At 46.2% G+C, this 22,411-nt stretch overlaps 1 protein-coding gene across 1 annotated transcript in view; it reads left to right on the top strand.

Moving 5' to 3' along the window:
- The window catches only part of LOC118775156 (glypican-4-like), a 30,517-nt gene that overhangs the window by 7,361 nt on the left and 745 nt on the right, over positions 1-22,411 (top strand). The window contains exons 2-7 of the mRNA XM_036524907.1: positions 12,518-12,676; positions 18,221-18,618; positions 19,570-19,735; positions 20,847-20,977; positions 21,534-21,680; positions 22,252-22,376. Of these exons, the coding sequence (XP_036380800.1) occupies positions 12,518-12,676; positions 18,221-18,618; positions 19,570-19,735; positions 20,847-20,977; positions 21,534-21,680; positions 22,252-22,376 (1,126 nt within the window). The remainder of the gene's footprint in view (positions 1-12,517; positions 12,677-18,220; positions 18,619-19,569; positions 19,736-20,846; positions 20,978-21,533; positions 21,681-22,251; positions 22,377-22,411) is intronic.

Raw genomic sequence — 22,411 nt, 5'->3', positions numbered from 1 at the left:
GAAATTCAGTGTGGAGCATTTCTACTTTGCATTGAACCTAAGGTTTTAAATCTTTTGTAACAGCATAGGCATACATGCCATTTAATCAGAGATTTAAGCAGTATTGAGATTTGAATCATTTAATCTTGTCCATGCATTGATTTTGGTGGTTTTCTGAAAGAGTACATTGTAAATGTGAGTCATCCCCACTTCCATGGAATCAGTTTTGTTCAACCAGCAGGTGTGTCTCAGTCATTGTTCCCCTGCTGTAACTCTGAGGGGTCAGTAACACTATCCCTTACCATACACAGCCTGTATTATATAGTATATTGTCTGACCTCATACTGCCAGTAGGGTCCTTTTAAGTGCTATATGCTGTAGCAATATCTTTCCCCTGTGAAACATTGATGTTCTTTGTCAGGTCCAGCGTGTTTTAATTCAGAAATGATGAGCTCCACCAATTCTACATAGGCCACAGGGCCTGTCAGCTGTTATATGTGTGTGGTAATAATGGGAGATAATATTGTCTAAGGAATTGCACATCTTCTCTGTGTGCTAAAATGTTTTTCAGCCTCATCCTTGTAGGCATTTTAAAAATGTGCAGACCTCTCCCACATACACATGCCAAAATTTTGCATGCTGTCTGATTGCAATCACACTAACTCTTTCTCCTCACATTTTTTGAACATTCACATCCCTGCTTTGTGCAGCAATTCCCTGGGTACAATGACACTAAAGTCAACTATGCGTGACAAAGCCTGACTTTAAGTAAGGCTGATGACACTAAAATGCCATTAATTTAAGACAACATGCAGCTGAAAGAAAACATTTTTGTTACTCAGCACTGTTCCTAGTATGCCATCTTGTTCCAGAGGTTGATCTGCTGAAAAATATGGACTTTGATTACCACAAATTATCGCAGTTGTAGGTCAGAATGCACGTGCAGGGCTCGGTACAGATGCATACACACATGCAAAAACCAAGGAGTGAAGTTTCCTTCTGTTTCCTTCTGGTTTGTTTTCCCTTATAACATCTAAGCACCATATACTGAGCCAAACATGCCTGGTTTGCAGTAGTGCAGTCGCCTAACAGCAGAAGTTCTGCAGTTACCTGCAGAAATGTTGAAGTGATATTATCAACAATGCCACTTACTGCTGGGTATGTCCTTGAGGCTCCTCACAAGGTTAACAGCCTTACATCATTGCCATTTAGGGTACAATATTTACGTGTAATCCATTTATACAGCTGGATATTTTGCTGAGGCAATTCTAGATTAACTGCCTTGCCCAAGGGTACAGCGGCATCTTTCGGTTACGAGCCCTGCTCCTTAAAACTTTCTACCATGCTCCCCCGTTATTATCAGAGGGTTGCCAGTTCATGAACCACTTGCATTACTGTCCGATCTGACCTCAGGCCTTCTGCTGCTGCCTCAATGGGCAGGCAGATCCACCACAACCTGCTCATGCACGCTGCTGCTGGGAAAGGTCGCATTCTGCTGCGCATGGATTTAAAGCATGCTCACATCTTGTTTTCTCTGGCTCTGACAATTGTCAAGAGTGAACTCTCTCCTCTCGCTCCCTCCCTTGTTCTCTCGCTTTCCACCAGGATAAATAAACTGCGCATTCCAACCTGTCATGTTTCGGCTTACCTATATTGTAATTACAGACTCTCTCCCACACTCTGTTCTGTTTTCTACAGAGCAACAGGTGGTGTTCCCTTCATGTGAAAGAAAGGTGTGTGTGTGTGGGTGTGTGTGTGCATGCGTATGCGTGTGTGTCTGGGGGGAGAGGGTTGAATTGCTTCCTCTTGAAACTTAATCAGTTTGCCTCAGAAAAGGAGCTGGTTTCTTGCGATCAAATTAAATGTCGATTTTGTCCACTTAACACATGTATTATGTTTGTGTGCATGTATGTATGTATGTATGTTGAGGCCAACAGAGGAGCATTAGGTGATGAAGATTCAACAGAGACTTGCATAAATCTTGACTATCATCTCTTGAAAGCCATCAATTATTAACTACCAGTATACCGTTCAGTGCCGTACTCCAACTTTTCCGGCTGTAGTTAACATGTTTGAATACATTGGAGAAAAGTGGAATCTCCCACAAGGGGCTGACCTGGGAAGTGATGTTGGCAGGGAGCCTTTCTGTGGAGAGACAAAGACAGACAGCTAAGGAGGGTGAGAGTGAGAGAGAGAGAGAGAGAGAGAGAGAGACAGCGAGAGGCCAGAATGATCTTGTGGAATCTCCTAAGGGGATTCTGGGTAAACTGTTCATGGATGATAGCATTTTGGAATGTTCACAAATAGAGTGTTTTAATTGGCCAGAAGCCTTGACTGGTTTAACAATCAGAGATGGACTCTCTCGTGGCAGGGGGTAGGAGTGGAGTGTGTGGTGTGTGTGTGTGTGTGTTTGTTAGCAACAGCTTTGCTTGTGTGTGTTGGTTTCACGGAGGTAAGGAAACTCCTGTGGAACGTAATTAATAAGAGGCTTTCTGACTCATGCAGTATTAATTCCATTTGTGTGAACTGGGATAGGCAGTTGGTTTTCTTCCCACTATGAGGAAATATCTGCTGAAGTGTGTGGTGATAAAGGACTAAAGGGGAATCGCTGCTGGTTCTCAACAGAGTGGTTGAAGCTCTAAACTTTGGACTGCAGCTCAAGTAAATCTGTGTATAAGATAGTTTCAAGTGAAGGGTTTGATTACTTTTGACTTTTGACCATGCTTGCACATTTATTTTTAAATCAGTGGAGTGCCATCTGAAAAGCAAACCGTGGCAGTTAGGTGTTTTGACAGCTGTGTTTAGGAGAGATTCTAATCCTTCATTTATTTAAGGAAACATTATTTTTTTCCAACCCTTTCCTGGCCCTTGCGGCTAGCTGCGTAACTACAAGATGTATTTTTTCTAACTTCAAAAGCTTGTAAAAAAAAAAAAAAAAAAAAAAAGTCCTGATCTCTAAACTCGTGAAGTTGTGTAAGCAAATTCCGGTAGTCCGGTAGAGGACAAACATTTTTGGTTTGTGTGATGTGTGAAGATATGCTCTGTAGCACCAACTTCCACACTTTCCATAACCTTGTGAGTGAGGCCTTCTCTAGAGCCCGAAGGTCTTATCCCCACATCCAGATCTTTTATTTCCAAGACGCGGATGGGGCACGGCCGAAATCACTACGGTGTGATCACGTGACCAAGTGCGGCCGTGGGCGCGGCGGGGTTATACGACTGTATTTGTCCCACACGTGTGAAGGTAATTAGAGATGACTGAGGTCGTTTCCACCATGGAGAAGGCAGGGGAACTGAAGAAAGATAAGGAGCTGTTGGAAAGCTGTGATGCCTCACAGCTCGCCGTAGAGGCTGCAGAGCAAATGGCAGCAGTGGGGCGATTAATAGTCCAAAAAGCCAGTAACAATCGCTCGACTCCAGCAACTGTGGTTGTTGTGGCACGATGATAAGAATCAGGTGTTCAGTATTAAGTGTAATTTCTAATAGCGGCGGCAGATGTGTGGAGTATGTTAATGACTCAGTTCATTCGCATTTCGGGGGTTACAGAGCACGGGTGTCACTGAGGCTGCCAAGCTTCATCTTGCTGTATCCGTTTTCTGATTGTTCGGTCTTTGAGTACGTTACTACTCCCCAAGTACTGACTATCTGTGAAGTAGATTACAGAGAATATTACTGAGTTGTGGAGCTGTGGGGCCCTGCAGGTTAATTTTACACTTGCAACCTGTGCGTGTGTCACCTTAGTGCTGGTTCCCTGCTAGGACCTGGACCCAGAAAAAGTCAGTTAAGCAATGAATTGTAAGAGGTGACAGAAAGGGAATGCAGCGGAAAACAACACCACATAGAAGCATAGTGGGAAGGCACAGTGATGTTTGCAATGAAGGGAAGGTGAGAGGTGAGGATGAGAGGGAGCAGGGCAAGGCAGGGTGAAATGTGACATTTCCACTGGCACGGTACTGTCCCAAAACGACCCAGGTGCTGGCTGCTAGAAGGCTGTTTCTCATGACATCGAGGGAGCAGCCGTGGCCGTCCAGCATGGGATATCCTGCTCGTTAACTCACTTCCTCAGTAACGCACTGCCCGCAGTGGACCACCGAGCAAGACCCATGGGAGGATGTGGGAGCAGCAGTGACGATAGTGGCGTTAGTTAGTGCTTCCTGACCTGTATGCGTTATCCCTATTAATACAAGTCTGAGTTGGGGTCAGTTCCATTTCAACTCAGGGAAAAAACTGAAATTCAGTTTGTTAAATGGGAAATCGCTCATCATTTTTCATGATCATTTTTCGATTAATTAATCAAATTTCAGTTTAGTTCTTGAATTGGCTGAATTAAAAGGGACTTGGCCTCACCTCAGATATGTGTATTATGGAAATACAGTTGTTTGTTTCTTTTCTGGATATACACTTGAATGATCAGTATGTGCATCTCGGCATATGTACATTTAACTGCCATAACAGTGGAATTCAGACAGACAGTCTGAACTCAGTGAACAGAACAGAATGTGCCTCTACAGAGGAAAACATGAACTGGGCCGACTGGAGATGCTGGTGTGCAGGGAGTGACACCAGTGTTGCTATATTGGGAATGGTAGGGGTGTTGCAACACTGATCTTATTGTAAGCCGATATGTAAAGAAGTGTCTGATGCATTCCTGATACATTTTTTTCATTGTCATGCCAATTTGAATTAGAATTGGGGAATGTGGCTTGTGCTGGCTCCAGGATAGCAGCTTGCTGTGAATATAGGGATATATGTTCTTGGCCATAAATGGCAAAAGGAGAAAAGAACCTAAAACGTCAAAGTGAGTGAGTTGAACTCCAGGGCATCGTTTTTTATTCCGGGACACCATTATCATTATTGTTGTCGTTATCGAGTTATGTACCAGATGTCCTTATCTAGTCACCCTTTTCTTGGTGACTTCTTTGTAATGCACGAGACTATTACAATGCCAAATGTGTTGTCAAACTAAATGTAGAACAAGAAGTTATATTTAGAGGAATTAAATTGTGCAAGTGTTAAAACTGACATAAAATGAATAAGCATGGAAGTAGTTTAGTTTTAAGATTAACCAGGGAGCAGTAAAAAGGTTACAAATGCTAACAAACGACACCCATGGCCCAGAGGCTGAATGGTATTTGTTTTCTACAGGATACATTGGGTCCCTAGCTCTGTATTTCGCATGCCAGATGCACTATAGGGAAACAAACAGATTTAACATTTACGGTTATCTAACCATAGTGACGCCTAGAGCATGCGTGTCGTATGCTTTGTCAAGGATCGAGTGCAGCAATTCCTCTGATCCATGCTTACTGGGTTGTGCACACCAGCAGTATAAAGAATGACTCGCGTTTAGTACTGGACCGCATTTCCCCCCGCTACACGTTCAGACATGTTCTGCTTCTACTGGTAGCCTCCACACACTGCTGTCCCTATTATTCAGTCACAATTAGCATTTCATCCCTGGTCGCTAACTTGCTAACTACTAATTACTAGCCAATTCATTAGCTCACTCGCTAGCTCCGTATGTCGCTAGCCCAGACAACCCGAGTTTGTCATGCTCGACGACTTCTCTGCAGCAAGTATGCGGATGAGCGCAAAGGATAGCAATTCCCCGGTAAAGGTTGTAATGGCAAACGTAACGCGGATAAGACATGAAGATGTGCCTGAAGATAGCCAGCTAACACACCCACGTATTATCTATGGGAGATTCTCTGAGAGTACGCGATCCATAACTAGATGTTTGTCAGACACGTGATTGCGGGAAATGCCCTTTCAGAAGCAGCACAGATACGCAGGCACGCGTATCCTGTGGTGTGACTGTGAAGACGTTAAGATGCATCACGCACGAAACGTGGAGCTTGGCAAAGGCATCATACTTACTGAAGTCTGATTCCTGAACACTACAATTACCATACTGTCACCACCACACACTAACCCAGCCTTTCAGGGTTTAAATATAAGGTGTTAATGCTTTTTAAAATTCAGACGACCTACATTCAACCAAACTATAATTTTGCATTCTTGATTATCTGCCATTTATGAAAACATTAAAGGACCTGCATATCCATGAATATGGTTTGTATCCCGGGTTTGATTTTCCAGCAGTTGTCGTCTTCGTCTGGTATCTGTGGTGGGTCAGGAAAGGACATTTTAATCCCAAAGTGGAAAAGGTTTAGCAGCCGATGCGTGTGTTGTGTATATTCTGGAAAACCTTTGCGAATAGTCAAACTTCTCTGCCATTCCAGCAAAATGGTTTTGATACCCAATTCTGCTGCAAACTAAGAATTGGAATAAATGCCATGGAGATTTAAGGAAGAGAAGGTAACTCACAGTGGGGATATAACAGTGTGTGGCTCTGAATCACCTCTACACAAGCAGCCTTTAATAGTGGTCTCCAGTAACAGTAATCTTTATTTCATTGCGGTGATGACGGCACTGTGACTCTGTATGTGTGTCTGTATCTTCACATTGCAGAGAAAGCTATTTAAAGAAAAGCAGCTGTTTCCCGACAAGTGTGAGCTAGTGGTGAACTTTGGGTTGTTTCGGACTTTTTGTAGAGTCATGAGAATGGTGCAACTCCTGTCTGCAGTGCATTTTGGGGACAGCATGCTACCCTTCAACATGCACTCAGCCCTCTGTTTTTGAGCCGCACAGGTGGTGAAGCCTCCCCATTCAGCAGGTCGGGCGTAAGAGCTCTGGGAATGTCTTTTCTGCTCAGAGCTGCCAGGGAGTCTGTGTGAGCAGAGGCTCATGGGAAATAAGAGACGAGGGTGGAGCTGTCACCCAGCACAAGTGAAAGTTCAAAGAGCGGCTTTTACGACTATTCTGGAGTCTGGAAACGACCGCGAACGCTGTTACCCCTGGATAGACAGGCAAAGCCTGGGGCTATGAAAAAAAAGAGAGAGAAAACGGAGGGGGGTGGATTGGGGGGAAGGGCAGCTGTGGGAGAGATGTACATACACATGCCGTGACATGAGACCCACTGTGTGTGTGTGTGTGTGTATGGGGATTGTATACAATTTAAATATTTACAGTACTTTATCACCTTTGCCTCTTTTTCAGGCTTGTATACAATTTAACTAAATATTTACAGTCACCTACCACCTTCATGCCTTTTTCTTGTCCTCTTCAATGTAGTATGCTATGTTTTGTTTGATCTTCACTGTACTTTATCTGTAAACTGGTTCTAAGGCATCATTTCATTTTTAATTCTAATAGCACACAGGCACCGATGGGTAAAACAAGGTGACGTCAACACTGTCTCAGGGCACACAAATACACGTTTATTCAGACGCCACTCTTAAAAGGCAAACGCACACGCGTGAGTGCAAACCCAAATACCTCTCTCTTACTTAATGACTTTATGTGAGGAGCAGAGAATGAGGGGGAGGTAGCAAAAGGAAAAAGTTGCACAATACCCCCCCCCCCCCCTTGCAATTAAACTGAACCAGTGTGATGTTGCAGTGGGGGTTCAGCATCTGTGCAGTTTGTGGTTGTGTGTGGCTGGCTGGATATAGGTGCGTCTAATTTTGAGGAGGATAGGTACGGCTGTGGATATGAGTGTGTGCTGCTTTTGAGCATGTGTGTGCGTGCGTGCTACCCAGGGACTGTAATTTAAAGTTATATGTGAACATGAGAACGCCCGCACCCAGACGCCTTTCTCTGCGCGAGTCCTCGCCAGCGTGTGAACGCAAGTCACAGGGTCAGGCCTCACGGCCCCGTTTGTGTGCCCAAGTGTGCGCCTCTCATCGGCCTGTGGAGAGGAAGACACAAACGCATGGAGGGAGATGGGAAGTAGACGTAAACTGTTTGGATGAAGAGATCTGTTAAAGTAAACAGTTTGCACCCAGATGGCGGTGGATGGTTTGTCCCACAGTGGGACGCGTGTGGGAGACACAGAGGCAGGACGGGGATTCTTGGCTGCTCTGGTTCATTTCAGCAGGAAAAATCGGGAGGTCCTGACCAAGGGCAATCGTTCCTCACCTTCTCCCATGCTTTTAAAAGTCATGTTAGGGTTCTGATTGATTCTGTGAGAGGATTGATTGACCTGAGTGAAGTTGTGGCTCACAGGTGTGAAGGTGAGCATTGTAGAAACCAAAATGACATCATCTGGTTCGGGTGTGCATCAAATTTGGGCTCGAATATAAGGGCTTAGACTTTTGTGGAAGTGATGGTTTGGGTTCCCGTCTCCAGTGCTTGTGCCTGGGAACACATGTACATGTGCAAGCGTGCACATTTGTGAGTCTGTACACTCGGGTGGTGGGTCCTTTGGCCAGCACTCAGAGACAGGGAGGTTAAAGGACACAGCCTTTCTCAGAAGAGTGGCTGTTAACCTTTGGCCCTGCTGGTTGGGCCTGCAGGGTGGTAGAGGAGAGGGGGCGAGGTATGTCTGGGTGAGGGAGCACAGGAATGGCGGGTGGATGGGCTCTGTGTGTAGGGGGGGTGTTGTGGTGACTAATCTGGGTTTTGTCTACAAGGCATTTTCAACCCCCATGCCTCGCCAAAAGTGGTTTGAGGTTCAAGTGAGCAGGGAAAGGAAGTGACTTATTTTTAAGCAATTTAAGGAGGAAGTTGGTTGCCCGCAGAGCAGGAGTGAGGCAGATTTAGAGTATTTGTGTGTGTGCAAGCATTACATATTCTTATACAGAGTGCCTTTCGCTGCTTGTATCATTTGTCATCAAATGTAACAACTTTTTCTTTTAGAAATTCAATTATTTGTGTAACTTTAATGAACCCAAATGATTTCATTGTGCTGGCAGTTTGTGTGGTACCACACTTCTTGTCAGGCCAAAGTGCCATTAGGTTAAATTGGAAAGGATATTTTTTGTGGTAGGCTAATGATAGTAGATAGGCTTGAGCAGGAGGCTAATTTGCTGACCCTTGACCTTTCACCTCTGACACAGGTCTGTCTCTGAACCCATTGGTTAAGGTCAGCTGTTCAAAGATAGAGGAGAAATGGAATGATTCATTTTTTTATATCCATATGTGCAGTACAGTTTTGTGTTTTGCCTCATGGCATTTCATGTAGCATAGCCCAATGGTAGAAAACCAAGAACCTGGAGTTTTTTTTGCTATACTGGTGAGCCATACATTTCTGTGTAGTCATGTAACAGATGCTGTTATTTGTAGCAACTCACACAGTGTTTATAGCAAGGAACGTATGCAGTTGTGTTTGGGAGAGCCCCTACTGTGTTACTTTCTGTATTTATTCTTCTGGTCCCTCTGTAGTTCTTGGACAGGGCGTGAAAGAGTCAGATTTTAAGTCTTGCGAAAGCGAGGACAGCTGTAAGACTAGCTGTTAGCTTGTTGACAGGATTTTAAGTTGTGATGGTAGTCTTAGCTATCCATCTCAAATTGCCGCCTGTTATGCAGCTCTCTCTCTCTCCACTGTCAGTACACCCTGACACCAATTGTGCAGTGGTGTGATAGTCCAAAGGCCAGCCCATTGACATCTGTATAGGTCTGCAGCTGAAATATCATTCCATAACCTCCACTAGCATGTGCTTATTTCTGAAAGACGTAGTTTAAAGATATGCACAAAAGAAGAGCAAAAAAGAACCATTGGTAATACCCATTTGGTGTCAGCAAGGCAGTTAGAGGGATGTCATTTAACGCATCTACGTCTTTCAAACATGCCTTTTCATTGGCTTTTTTTGTTTACATTCATGCTATTACAAAGAGGAGAATCCACCAGTGTGTAAACTGTAATGTTGTATTGATGGGGTGACACTTGGGCTGATGGCTGAGGCTTCAGATTCATGACCATATTAGGATTGCTTTGATCCCACAGTTAGTCAGGGGAGTGCCTGTGTCAGTATGTAAAGAGATGAGGGCGGATGGGGGTGGGGGGTGGTCAAGCCGCTTTCCTGTTTCATCCAGTACGAGATGACAGGGAAGAATAGACAATATTCTAGCTGGGATTCCAACTGGTCTCCCCGTCTCAGACTGTTCTTCAACCCAAGGGACCGAAGTGCCTCTTTCGTCACTTTTGTGACTGATGCGTTTGCGTTAAAAAGCAACTGGAGAAATGATAGTGGTAATGTCGCTGGGGATTGAGGCCTTTTCATCAGTCTTTGGAATTGCTCCCTGGCCTTGATCTTTGGAAGCTGCAAGCACAGTTTTTTTGCTGTGTGTCTTGCCAGCTACCTAATTAGCTTTTGCTGTTGATTCATGTTGCATTTTTTTCTTCTGCAGTATTACACAGCTAGCTGTCAGTTTCTTTTTCTCTTAAAAAAAGAAAACAGATTTTGCAAAGGTTGTCACAGAACTAATTAGTCGCATTAGCAAGTTAACTACCTTTCACTTGCAGCTGTGCAAGGAAGTATGAGTTAAGGGTGAAACCTGAAAATAGAATCAGTAAAGAAAGACTTAAATATAGCAAGCTACATAAAGGTCTCCATACTGTCATTTGTCCATTGGTTCAGATGTACTTTACTGGTAAGCGGCTAGGTGGCTCGGTAGCTGGTTAACTCAAATCACAGATTTTTATCAATAATACTAAGAGTGATAGCTTGTTGAACTTTCAGCTTAATTAGGGGTTTATGGCAATATGCAGAGGGGCTAATGATTGGCAGTATTTAATGTATTACTCCACAATAAGTAATAAAATGCTGAGGCAACCAGCAAGGAAAGACTCATTTGCAGTTCCCATCACACCTTTTAGGGCCACAGTACAAGAGAGAATAAAGAAGCAGAGTCCAGCAAGAGCCATATTCTTATTACCTTTGCTTCCACACCTACATCTGTGAGCTGACTCCGAACGTACTGTTCCTGTGTTAAGTGTGAGAGAGAGGGAGAGACAGGGCTCTCCCAGGCTAACGTTTCGTAAGGTAAAATAACACACAAAGCTTTCCTTTCAGATTCAGAGGGATGGAAAGAGAGGGGGCGCCGACATGCTACTGGAGGATATTTAATTCTACACCTCTCTTTCGCTGATGGAGGGAGGGGAGCATTGCAAAAATAAACAAACTGTAAATGCATCATTCTTAGGGATTGTAGCCATGAAAAAAAACATGGTAGATGGAACCTTTGAAAAACTTTGTTTCTGTGTGTGTGTGTGTGTGTGTGTGTGTGTGTGTGTGCGTGTGTGTGTGTGCGCGCTGAAACACTGAAACTCTGAACGCTATATTATAATCTCTGCCTGTGGTGATGTGGCGAGGAATGATAAGACATCTCACAATCAGCTTGTTGTTCTGAGAAGGCAAACAAGTCGATGATGTCATGTCTTTATCTCATTTATATGTTTCTTTGAGTTCTGCTGGATGTAGGCCATAGCAGTAAATAAAAAGTGTGACATTATTGCTGATGCCATTTCATCATTCCGTTGGAATCGATCGTGTATGCTGTGCTGTCGGGACGGTTCTCTCAATTACCTCAACAGCAACAGGGTGGAGTGGAGGTCATGTGAATGCACCATCGTTTGTTTGTCTGTTTGTCTGTGATGAGGATAACTGGAAAATTTATGGCTGGATTTTTGTTGCCAGCCATTGGGGATTGTTGGCTTTCAGGCAAGGAAGAAATGATTAGGTTTTAGGGATGTGTGGCAAACATGCAATCTCATGTGATGCCAGAAAGAGGGGCCCTTTCAATTGTAACCGACGTTCAATAAGGCCATCCCAGCTTATGCCACGCCACAACAGGCAAGGGGATATATACCTTATGGAGACAACAGCGAAAGGGGGAGTTCACGTCACCAAATGCCATACCAGTTCCTCCACTGTTAGCATCAGTATTGCTTGTCTGCAGTGGACAAACACCCTTAGGAGCAGTATTGGGAAGTGAGGAGCGGAGGGCACCTTGCAGAGGCGAAGGCCTCCGTCTGGAGCCTCCGAGCCCAGCTCCAGAGCTGGCATCGTGAGCCTGAGTCGGACCGCTGGAGTCGGAGCGGGGTGAAAGAAGGCTTGTTCTCCTGACATTCCAACAGCTGCATTAAACAGAAAGATAAACAGAACTTTACTGCAGTCTGTGCTCTGCATTCCACCTTCAGAGTTTTCTTTTTCCTTCGCCGTGTTAATTTGACATTGCAAGAGGGTGCATTTTGTGGGGGTTGAGGGGTGGGGTGGTGGGGCTGCTACAGGAGCATTATTCTATTAGCCTGGGCTTCCTGACCAGAGTGACTGAAAGTCACTCAGGTCGGTACACAAATCATTCTATGGACCCTAGTCTCTCAGTAGAACCAGTTTTTAATACTGAGAGGCAGGAGAATGGAGGAATTTTTACATGTTAGAAGCAGGGGCATAGGACTGTCTCTTGGTCTGGCTGCTCTTCCAGTCTCAGTTGTGTCTTGTATTGACTTTGTGTTTTTGTTTGTTTTTTGCCACACAAATTGTATGAAGCAATAACTCAGATTAATCTGAGACGGGACAGTAGTTCCTGCCAACGCGAGAGTTTTGGCAAACCGGGACCTGTGTGTGTGCGTGTGTGTGCATATGTGTGTGTGTCAGAAAGAGAGACCGAGAGAGAATGACCCCCTCTGACCGAAGTCAGTTTAATGGAAAGTAATCCCTCCATCCCTCCCCTGCCTCTCTCTGTCCCGGTTCAGGTGCCCACCTGAAGGTATGTCCGCAGGGCTTCACCTGCTGCACGGTGGAGATGGAGGAGAAGCTCAGCCAGCAGAGCCGCTCCGACCTGAAGGCCCCGGTCAACCAGCTGAGCTCCAATCTGCAGAGCACCTTCACCCAGCGGCACCGACACTTTGACCGTGAGTCCTGACCGCGCACGCACGCAGGCCGACACCGAGCTTCACATTAAAGACTCCTTTACCTGTGGTTCACACAGATACATTGTAAAAAAAAAAAAAAAAAATAGCAAAGCAAAACTGCACAGAATACTGGAAAAAGGTTGACGTTTTTGGAATGAATTGAATTCATTTTCTCAATTTACGGTTAATGGATAAAGAACTAAATTTATCTCAGATGAGTGAAATGATATTTCCATTTTACAGATATGTCCAATCAACAGAATGATGGAAAAATTGGCAAAACAGCAATCCCTGCTAATTTCCAGTCATGTGGAAATACTTAGTTGATATTGTTTCAGTTCACTGTCTGCGGCTGCCAGCAAAGGTCACTCTGAGAGAGTGATGTTAGTTATAGCAGGAGGTGTACTAGCTTGCTAGCAAGCGCTGACAGCTATTCATATCTGTGGTTTCAGTGGCACTCCTCCTTCAGAGATGCCCGGAGTTGAGACAGTGGCCAGACCTTTAGCGCACATTGCGTGTCCTCTCACAGCCTTTAAGGCTCTTATCGCAATAAAACATGCACTTTCATTGGAGCTGAAAGTGTGTTGTGCAATGTCTTTTTTTAAACTGATTTTAATCAGAGATACTTTTGTCATGAATTTCATGTCATCGACAGATTCCACAGGGCCCCACTCATACAGACAAGGAGGGACTGATAAGAAATGCACGCACAGACACACACACTCACTCACGCACACACATAGACAGCAGTATGTCTGTGTGGACACCAGATGTGAGACGGAAAGTGACTTTTCACACTGCGAAGGCTGATGTGCCAACCACACCAAAAGTTCCTTTTCCACTGTAGTCTTCTCATAAATTCCATTCTACACCACCTCTCCTGTCACCATGCAAATATTTCCCTTCTGCACCCAGAGTGATTTCTGTGTCGCTTCCATGCAACCTGGCCCCACTTTCAGGTAGCCCACTGTCTTTTAGTTTTGGTGCCCGTCCATCTTGCAGGCATTGTGTGAATTGCATCAGACAGGCTGTAGGCATAACCGGACAGAACTGTTTCCAACAAAGGAGCAAATCTTGTAGGGAGGTGGTAGGATTTTGGTGAAGATGGAATTCAATGGGTCTTTATTGTATCTTGCAGATTTTAACCTAATGCATAATCCACGTCAAGACATAGCCTGAAGATATCATTTTTACATCCTCTAGTACACAGGTTGAGTAAACAGGAGTGCCTTGTCCCATGCTCATGTACTCATTAAATGATATAGGCAGGTAGTATGAAGTAGTCCTTCATATTAGGCACCTTCATCATGGAGTGTGTATTCTTGAAATTCTCTCTAATGTCTAAAAGGTTTACTCCATACAGCACAAAATTAAATCGGTATTAGAAGACTATATAATAGAAGATTAGTGAATTTGTTCAATATAGCCTCAGTTTTATTTGATTCTTAGGCGTATCTTAGGTACTCCGTAATTAGGGGGTTGCCAAAGGGTGGGGTCAGACAGTCTTCATGTACATGTACCTCACCTTTTATACTGTGGAATGAAATGGACAATATTAACATTATAATACAAATGTTGTCATTCAAGGGAGGTATAGTGTGCAGTAGACATTGTTGTGTTAAGTCTTTTTTAGCACTCCCTTTTCAGGAAAATAATATGATTCACACAGCAAAAGATGTGTCTCTTACATTCATGTTTATTTGGCAGATGCTCTTGTTTAGAGTGACATACAAATGCAAAGGGACATGAATGTGTGTAAGAAAGCCACAGGAGCAACAATGCATGTAGAAAACATTGTGCAAAAGCACCAGTGTGTCACACAGTTCAACAGTTAAAAGTGTTGATAGATTGATCAGTGTAGCTTAAATCTTTGAGTGGGGAGTCTTACAAATAACACCTGAATTTGAGAGTTGATCTTGTATACGTGTGTGTATGTGCGTGCGTGTGTGCGTGTATATATGCGTATGTTTTCAGTCTTTCCTGAGCACTTTACATCCTCTCTGATAAAACTACTCGAACAAGCCGAATCTGAAAGATCACCTTTTCACTTGAATTGAAAGGCACAGGGAGAGATGGGGATACTGAGACTGAGAGAAGCGAGAAGAATGAGGGCGCGCTTTCTCTCCCTCCTCTCCCTCTCTCTCTCTCTCTCTCTCTCTCTCTCTTTCTGCCGTCTGCCTCTCCCTGCGCTGAGGTTCCTGCCACCCTGCCCTGGCGGTGACTCCGCGGCGCTGGCGGTCGGGTCAGAGCGTGACACTCCCGCTGGCTGCCCGGGGCTTTTTTATCTCCCGACAAACGCCCCATTCTCCCTCTGCCCACTAACCTTTCACACACATTCTCTCCACATATTGCCAAACAGCAGTCATGTTTTTTTTTTTTTTTAATGGGACACCATAAGGGAGGGAGCTGGCTTGCCGAGCATCAGCCGGCTCCTGGAAATTGGGAGTGAGAGGGGGGTGAAACGGGAATGGCGGTTTTGGTGACGAAGCGAGGGGGCTTGCGTAAGGCTGACTTAATGCTCCCGAGTGTCTCTCGGACGCAGCCATCCCACGGGCCAGAGTGCCAGTTGCAGAGTTTTATGAGCAGCTGCGAAATGACCGCTTAGTTTTTTGTTTTTTTTTTAACTGATGTTTTTTGGCTATCTCCGGTATCAGCAATTTGGGGGCTGCCGGGTGTGTTCTCTCCCTCACATCCAGGTGAGGTGGAGAGAAGTCACACATGGTTCAGTTGGGGTGGGACTTCTTAAACACATGTAGGTGTTTTTAAGTAACTCTGTCAATAACATCCTCTCAGATCTCAAAGGTAGCCTAGCGGTGGGACATCTTTTGTACGACTGCGAATGGAGTTGTCTCTGTGAACAGACTTAAACCCTGACTTGTTGTCCAGTTGTAAATGCAGTGTCTTTTACAATGTCAGCGCTGAAGTTGTGGGAGGATCATGCTCTTTTACCATGCAGCATTAGGGCATCCAGAGAGAGCAAAGGAGTCAGTGTGGAAGCAGTGGCAGTGAAAGACTCTAACTCTGCTGCTACGGGCTCTGTAGATGGTAAAGGCGGACCCAGACCCGCCATCCCACAGCGGGATTTAACCGTGCCATGTGAGGCGGTCTCTCTCCCACCTCTTCCCCCGTCTACGCAGGCTGACTTTAAACTTGTGGCAGTGGTGGCATTCCGGTGGGGAGGGTGGAGGGGGGCAGGGGGATATTGGGGGGTCCCGCAGTACTCTTTTGTTTTAATCTCCATCAATGGACCGTGCCGCTTGGTGCTCTCTCTCCAGTCTGTGCGTATGGGGGGGGGGCTCGGAGGTAAATGGAAAGGCCGCAGTGTTTCCGGTATCCTTGGTGACACAGTGGGGGGCGAAGTTAAAAAAAAAAAAAAAACCCAACTTAACCCACCAGAAGAAGCCCCCCCCCCCTCCCGTTTTTGTGTGTGTGTCTGTCTGAAGTGAAAGTGACAGACTTTGTCAGGGACTATGCAGCGGCAGCTTACTGGGAAAGAATGCATGCGTGCATTTGAATGTGGATGTACGCGACTAATTACGGTGCGCATAGATTTGTTAACTGTCGCCCTTGTTTAATGGTAATGGCTGCAGCTTCAAATACACCGCCCTTTTGTTGCCATTCTGTGCAATTTGCCGAATATCCAGCCACCTTTGGGAGAAGTAATTCAGTTCAGGAACATATACGGTGAGTGAGAGGTTGCACTTGCAGTTTTTTGGGGTGTTTGATCTCCATCGGAGCCTCAGTGAGAACGGTGCAAGTTGAAAAGAGGAGTGTCTGCAGAAAAGGGAAGAGTAGCCTCACGCGACTGTGCCGTTACTTTTTCTCCCCTGCGTTCCACCTGTGATGTTCTGTGTCCTGTATGACTGAGCCCATTTGGCACCATGACAGCTCTTCCAGAGCTCTCTGCTCTGCCCAGAAAGAGAGAGGGAGAGGTATTCTCATTTTGTACAGATTAGGGAAGTGAGTGTTGGGGAATGGTTTGGGAGGTTAGGGTTTGTAAGGGGAGGTGTGTGTGTGTGTGTGTGTGTGTGTGTGTGTAGGGGGGGCTGGGGGGGTGGTTGGTGTGGTGGGGGGTGGTTGGAGGACAGCATTCCTCAGGATGAAGTAGGTCATTGTTCACTGCCTGTGCTGAAGAGAGCCCTCTGAAGGAACTGATGATCTGAAAGGGGGAGAGAGAGAGAGGGTGAGATGGGGGGCTGAAGGGGGTACAGGTCATTTTTTTGGGGGGGAAGGGTTGGGGGGGGAGCGGCTGCATTATTCAGTAATCCTATTGAAAATGTCACTGAAGGACGGACAGAGAGAGAGGCAGGGAGAAAGAAAAGAGAATGGAATGTGACAACAGAGAAATGCCATTGATGGTGGTGGGCCTGAGCCGGTCTGTTGGTAGTCATTACCGCTTAACGCCAATCTGACCTAAAGGGAGCCGGCATCGCTGCCCGACCCAGCCGCTCTCTCCCAGTCTAAATAAGAACAAGAGACGCCCCTCTTTACTCACCAACACACACACACACACACCTACTCCTCTGCCACCATTCCCGTCTCTCTCTCTGGTCCCTCTCCCCTTGATCATACACATAGCTCGACTCTCGGAACACACAGTCGGGAAAATGCTCTCTTTTTGAGAGAGAGCGTTTGCATTTGTTCTCGAATCTGTTTAATGCGTTACGCCCTCCGTTCCAGTTCCACTTCAAAACAAGCATTACTGGCAGTGCTGCCACAATTTTTCCAGAACATTAAAGCACATGGGCATTGCATGCAGAAAGCTGCAATGGGGGCCTTTAAATCTCTTTCTCCCCGAGTTGCCTTGAAGTGACAGGGTTCCACCAGTGCTGCCAAAGAATGCACGGGCAGTGCAAGCTTATGTGCAGATATTGTACATATTTCAAAGCAAACCCAAGCAGTCTGTATTTATGTGCTCTCCTGTGTGTGTGTGTGTGTGTGTGTGTGTGTGTGTGTGTTTTATGTGAAGTGTGCACATCCCATTGTTGATGCTAATACATTGTGGAACACGTGCAGTCTCACTTTCTCAGCCCTCAGGTGTCTGACGGTCCCAGCTCCAGTTTCATGAGTGTGAGAAGTAGTGCACAAATTGACATGAAATATCTCGTACACATTTCACATTGTTTCATATTGAAAGCTTTGTGTATTTCTCTCCTCACTAGAAAATCTCCCACTTGTACTCCTTTAACATTTCAGCAGTTTAATGACATGCAACAAATGCCACATGAGGCACTTTAAGGTGGCAGTCCTAAGGGATCGTCAAAATTTCACATCCTCTCCATAAACATGGACTACAAACATCCTGATAGCTGCTACAGCATGTCAGCTATCTGCTGCTATTTAGCAGTTTCTTCTCTTTAGCCCTTCAGTTGGGACACTTTTATACCTGTTACTCTCCCTTACTTTGGAATTGCAGTGCTACAAGTAACATAGTGAAAAATAAGTACATATATGAAATGTATTACATTTAATAAAATAATATCATATATGAAATGTACTGAGACAAACCAGAGATTGTGACCTGTCTCTCTGCCCCCGCCTCAGGGTTTTTCCGAGAGCTGCTGAACAACGCCGAGCGCTCGCTGCACGACATGTTCGTGCGGACGTACGGCCAGATGTACGTGCGCAACGCCGAGCTCTTCAAGCACTTCTTCGCCGAGCTGAAGCGCTACTACGCCTCAGGCAGCGCGGCGGTCAACCTGGACTCCATGCTGGCCGACTTCTGGGCCGAGCTGCTGGAGCGCATGTTCAAGCTGGTCAACGTGCAGTACGAGTTCCCGGACTCGTACATGGAGTGCGTCAACCGCCACGGCGAGCAGCTCAAGCCCTTCGGCGACGTGCCGCGCAAGCTCCGCCTCCAGCTGACGCGCGCCTTCGTGGCCGCGCGCACCTTCACCCGCGGCCTGGAGCTGCTGCCCGAGGTGGTGGCCAAGGTGTCCACGGTGAGAGAGGGATGGAAGGTGGGGCGGGGCGGAACGGGGGGGGGGGGGTTGAGAGAGAACGGGGTCTAGTAGAAGAGAGAGATTTGGAGAGCGAGGAATAGAGGGAGGGGAAGAAGAGTCTTCTGGATAGGGGCAAGGAAATGAGGGTCCACAACGTGGTAAAGGGAAGATGGCACAAAAAAATTGAAGGGGCTTGTTTTACATTACATTTATTTAGCAGACGTTCTTATTCAGAACGACTTCCTGCACAATACAACATAAGTGTATCCAGTGTTTCCTCTGTGTTGAATGGCAGAGTGTACACAGATTATCAGCGTAGTGCTGTGTGTGTTGAGGCTGTGAAGTAACGCAGGTACATGTGAAGTGAACAGCTGCAGTAACAAATACACGCATCCTTGAGCCCAGCTCTGGTTGCCATGCTTGTCTTGCTCTTGTTTAATCAGGTGTTGGGATTCTCCCCAGTCCCCAGTTTGGTAACAATTGCAAGGACAGTAATAACCCATCCCCCTCCCTCCTTGTGGACTTACCTGTATGCCTTTATCTTTTTTTTTTGTCAGGGGGTCAGAGGTCAGGGTTTTTCCTCTGTGGGTGTCTCTAAGTGTATGTGTATTTAAAGGACTGATAAGGGACGCCATGTTTGTGTGTGAGAGATATAACAGAAATTTTGTGGCCATAACAAGGTTGTACCAGCTTGTCCACAGCAAAGTGCTAATGCGTAAGAATGTGGAATGCATTCCAGCGCCCCACCATTGTTTGTCACCAAGATTTTTTTAACGAATGAGCTCAGTCCTTGGGGAAATGAATGAATGAATCATCTCAGTCCTGTGGAGAAGGCCCTCACGCTGCATTGTAACACACAAGAGCGTATATTGATGCAGGAAGCGTCGGCAGTCCGCCAGACGCTGCGCCCCATTCGCGCTGCAGTTGTAACGGACCCTGTCCTCCCCGCAGGTGAGCGCGTCTCCCAGCTGCGTGCGCGCCGCCATGAAGATGCTCTACTGCCCCTACTGCTCGGGCCAGGTGGCCCTCAAGCCCTGCAAGAACTACTGCCTCAACGTGCTGCGCGGCTGCCTGGCCAACCAGGCCGACCTGGACTCGGAGTGGAACAACTTCCTGGGTGAGAGGAAGTGGGGAAGGAGATAGGCCGGGGGTGGGGCGGCCTTGGACGGAGAGTTTCAATGGGTAGGATGTTGCGGTTATTTGCATAGAAACCGAATGGACAAAAAGGTCAGCCAGGCCATTGAGCTCCAGACCTGCAGACTGAAAAACAGTACATTGGATTTAAGGAAGGGCTGTTTCCACAGAACCACAGTGTTGCCCATTCTCTGGGTCTCTTCAGAACGTCAGTCACTGAATGGCTTGAATTCTCGGCCATTTCATCTAATTAAGCCGCCTAACGATATAATTGGATAAAGGATTTGTTTGAAACAAAGAGCAGCACACACGGTGCCGCTCCTGGACCGGGTCCTGCAGGCCCTGGCATTAGAGGAACTGGCAAAGGGACAAAGCGCAGATGTCACAGTAGGTAAAGTCATCTCTCAGGGCCTGGTGATCTCAGCTCTGGTGCTGTGCCTGTGTCTGCCCTGTCCCCGCTGCCTGGCCAGTGAAGGAGGGGGACAGACGGGGCAGGGGACGTTCCTCGGCAGGCAGTTTGGGTCTCAGTGTGGCCTCTCTGCAGGGGCTCTTTGTAGTCATTTAATTGGGGTGCCTTGTTAAAACCCCTGACTGTTTCACAAGCCTTATGCACAGCACAGGTCTGGACTTCTCAGCACTGAGTCAGTGCACCCCCTAGTGGCTGACAGGAGAAAAGGCAATGATTTGCATTTATATCTTCCCTTCATTCCCCACAAACCATGTGAAAGTGAAGGGGCAATCTGTTGGCAGCAACGATGCACAGCAGCAGTTTTGCAGAAAAATGCTTACCATGCACCTCTATCATCTCTTTGACTAGCACCCCAATTCCTAATGACAGGGAGCTAGGGCTGTGGCACTGTGCTATATTGTAATATATATTTGTCTCTTCCAAAACCTGGGGGTGGAGGATGCTCCTGTACTATTAGTGCATCGATTATGCCTTCTCTCAGTTCTGTTACTGCATCTAATAGGGCTGAACGAGATATCTGTAGAATACATCACAGATCCCTTCTTTTCCCTTTTTCTTCTCTTACTACTCTTCTCTCTCTCATTCTCATAACTCTGTCTTATTTTTTCTCTGTTTCCTCCCTTAGATGCAATGTTAAGTCTTGCAGAGAGACTGGAGGGGCCGTTTAATTTTGAGTCGGTGATGGACCCCATCGATGTGAAGATCTCTGACGCCATCATGAACATGCAGGAGAACAGCATGCAGGTCTCACAGAAGGTGAGTGTGGCCTGATTTTATTTATGGTGACAGTTTGTGCTAGAATGATGGTCACAGTGTATCTGTGTACACGTTCAGTTTCCATGCATGCGTGTACACGTTTGCTGGCTGGAAGACCAGGGTAGTAGTTCTTTCCCAGTGGTTCACCTTTCTTGGATCTGTCCAGTGATATGCCCAGGTCTCATTTAGCCAGATCCTGACCTGGCACTTCTCTGGCTCTGAAATGTCTGTGAGTGGCTCAGTAATTGGGTAGAGCTGCAGTGCCAGCTGAAGTGGCCCCATGCTATACACACTAAGCAGCTGAATGAGGAGAGGAACCGCATGCTGCCTTGAGCATGTGAAATGGCTCCCATGTCTCAAGTCCCACGATGTGAGCATGGATCCATTTGTGTAGTACGTCCATGTATGTGTTCACATATGTGTATATGTGTGCTTTTGCGTTTGTGCTCGAGTTGGGAATGACAGAGATGCGAGCCTCACGACGTTGGGGACAGTGTCCTGTACCCTCTCCCCTTCCATCATGACTTATCTGGCCGACCTCCCCACCCTCCCCCAGGTGTTCCAAGGGTGTGGTCAGCCCAAACCGGCCCCGGTTGGCCGCTCCAGACGCTCGATCAAAGATCAGAGCTACACTGGCCGCTTCAGGCCCTACAGTCCTGATGCCAGGCCCACCACCGCAGCTGGAACCAGCCTGGACAGATTGGTAAGAGGAGACAACCAGACTCAAACTCTTCCTGCTACTAGCTCAGTTATAATAGAAGTTTACATTGTGGTGCAAGACAGGTTACCAGCAATGACCCTGAGACATGACAAGGGTAGAATTACAAGCAGTAGAGACAGCAGGACCATAATATAGTCCTGTCTCCTCAATACAGGGCACAATACAAACTGGCAATATGTACTATCTTCAGTGTCTTTGTTGTGAACTGAAAGCCAACTGGTTTTGGAGCAGATATTTTGACCACAGTACCCACAAACTATTGATTTTTTTCTGTAAGATATTTTTGAATAAAAAGAACTGTGACATTTTCCAAGTTTTATTCCTTTAGCTAGTTTTTACCTCAGTTGTGTTAGTATTGGAACTGTGCACCAGCAGGCTCTTTGTTTCCAATGTGGAAGTAATGCCCTTTGACAGTTTTCAGTTTTTGCAGCGTTCTCAGTGGCAGAGTAGTTATAACCATATGTTTCAAGTTATCAAAAGAGCTGGAAGTCGATATTAACTGTTTTCCTCTTTCCTCCCACCCCCTCCTCCTTCCTTCACTTCTTCTCTCCAGGTTACGGATGTGAAGAAGAGGCTGAAGCAGGCGAAGAAGTTCTGGTCCACTCTGCCTGAGTTGGTGTGTACAGGCGAGTGGGCAGCCCCAGGGGATGAATGCTGGAACGGCACAGCCAAGAGCAGGTGAGGGAGGGGGTCTCCAGAAGGAGCTACATTTC

Source organism: Megalops cyprinoides, chromosome 3 (assembly GCF_013368585.1).
Source record: "Megalops cyprinoides isolate fMegCyp1 chromosome 3, fMegCyp1.pri, whole genome shotgun sequence".
NCBI lineage: Eukaryota > Metazoa > Chordata > Actinopteri > Elopiformes > Megalopidae > Megalops > Megalops cyprinoides.
Note: the sequence above shows the minus strand (reverse complement) of the source record. Positions and strands in the feature narration are given on the sequence as shown.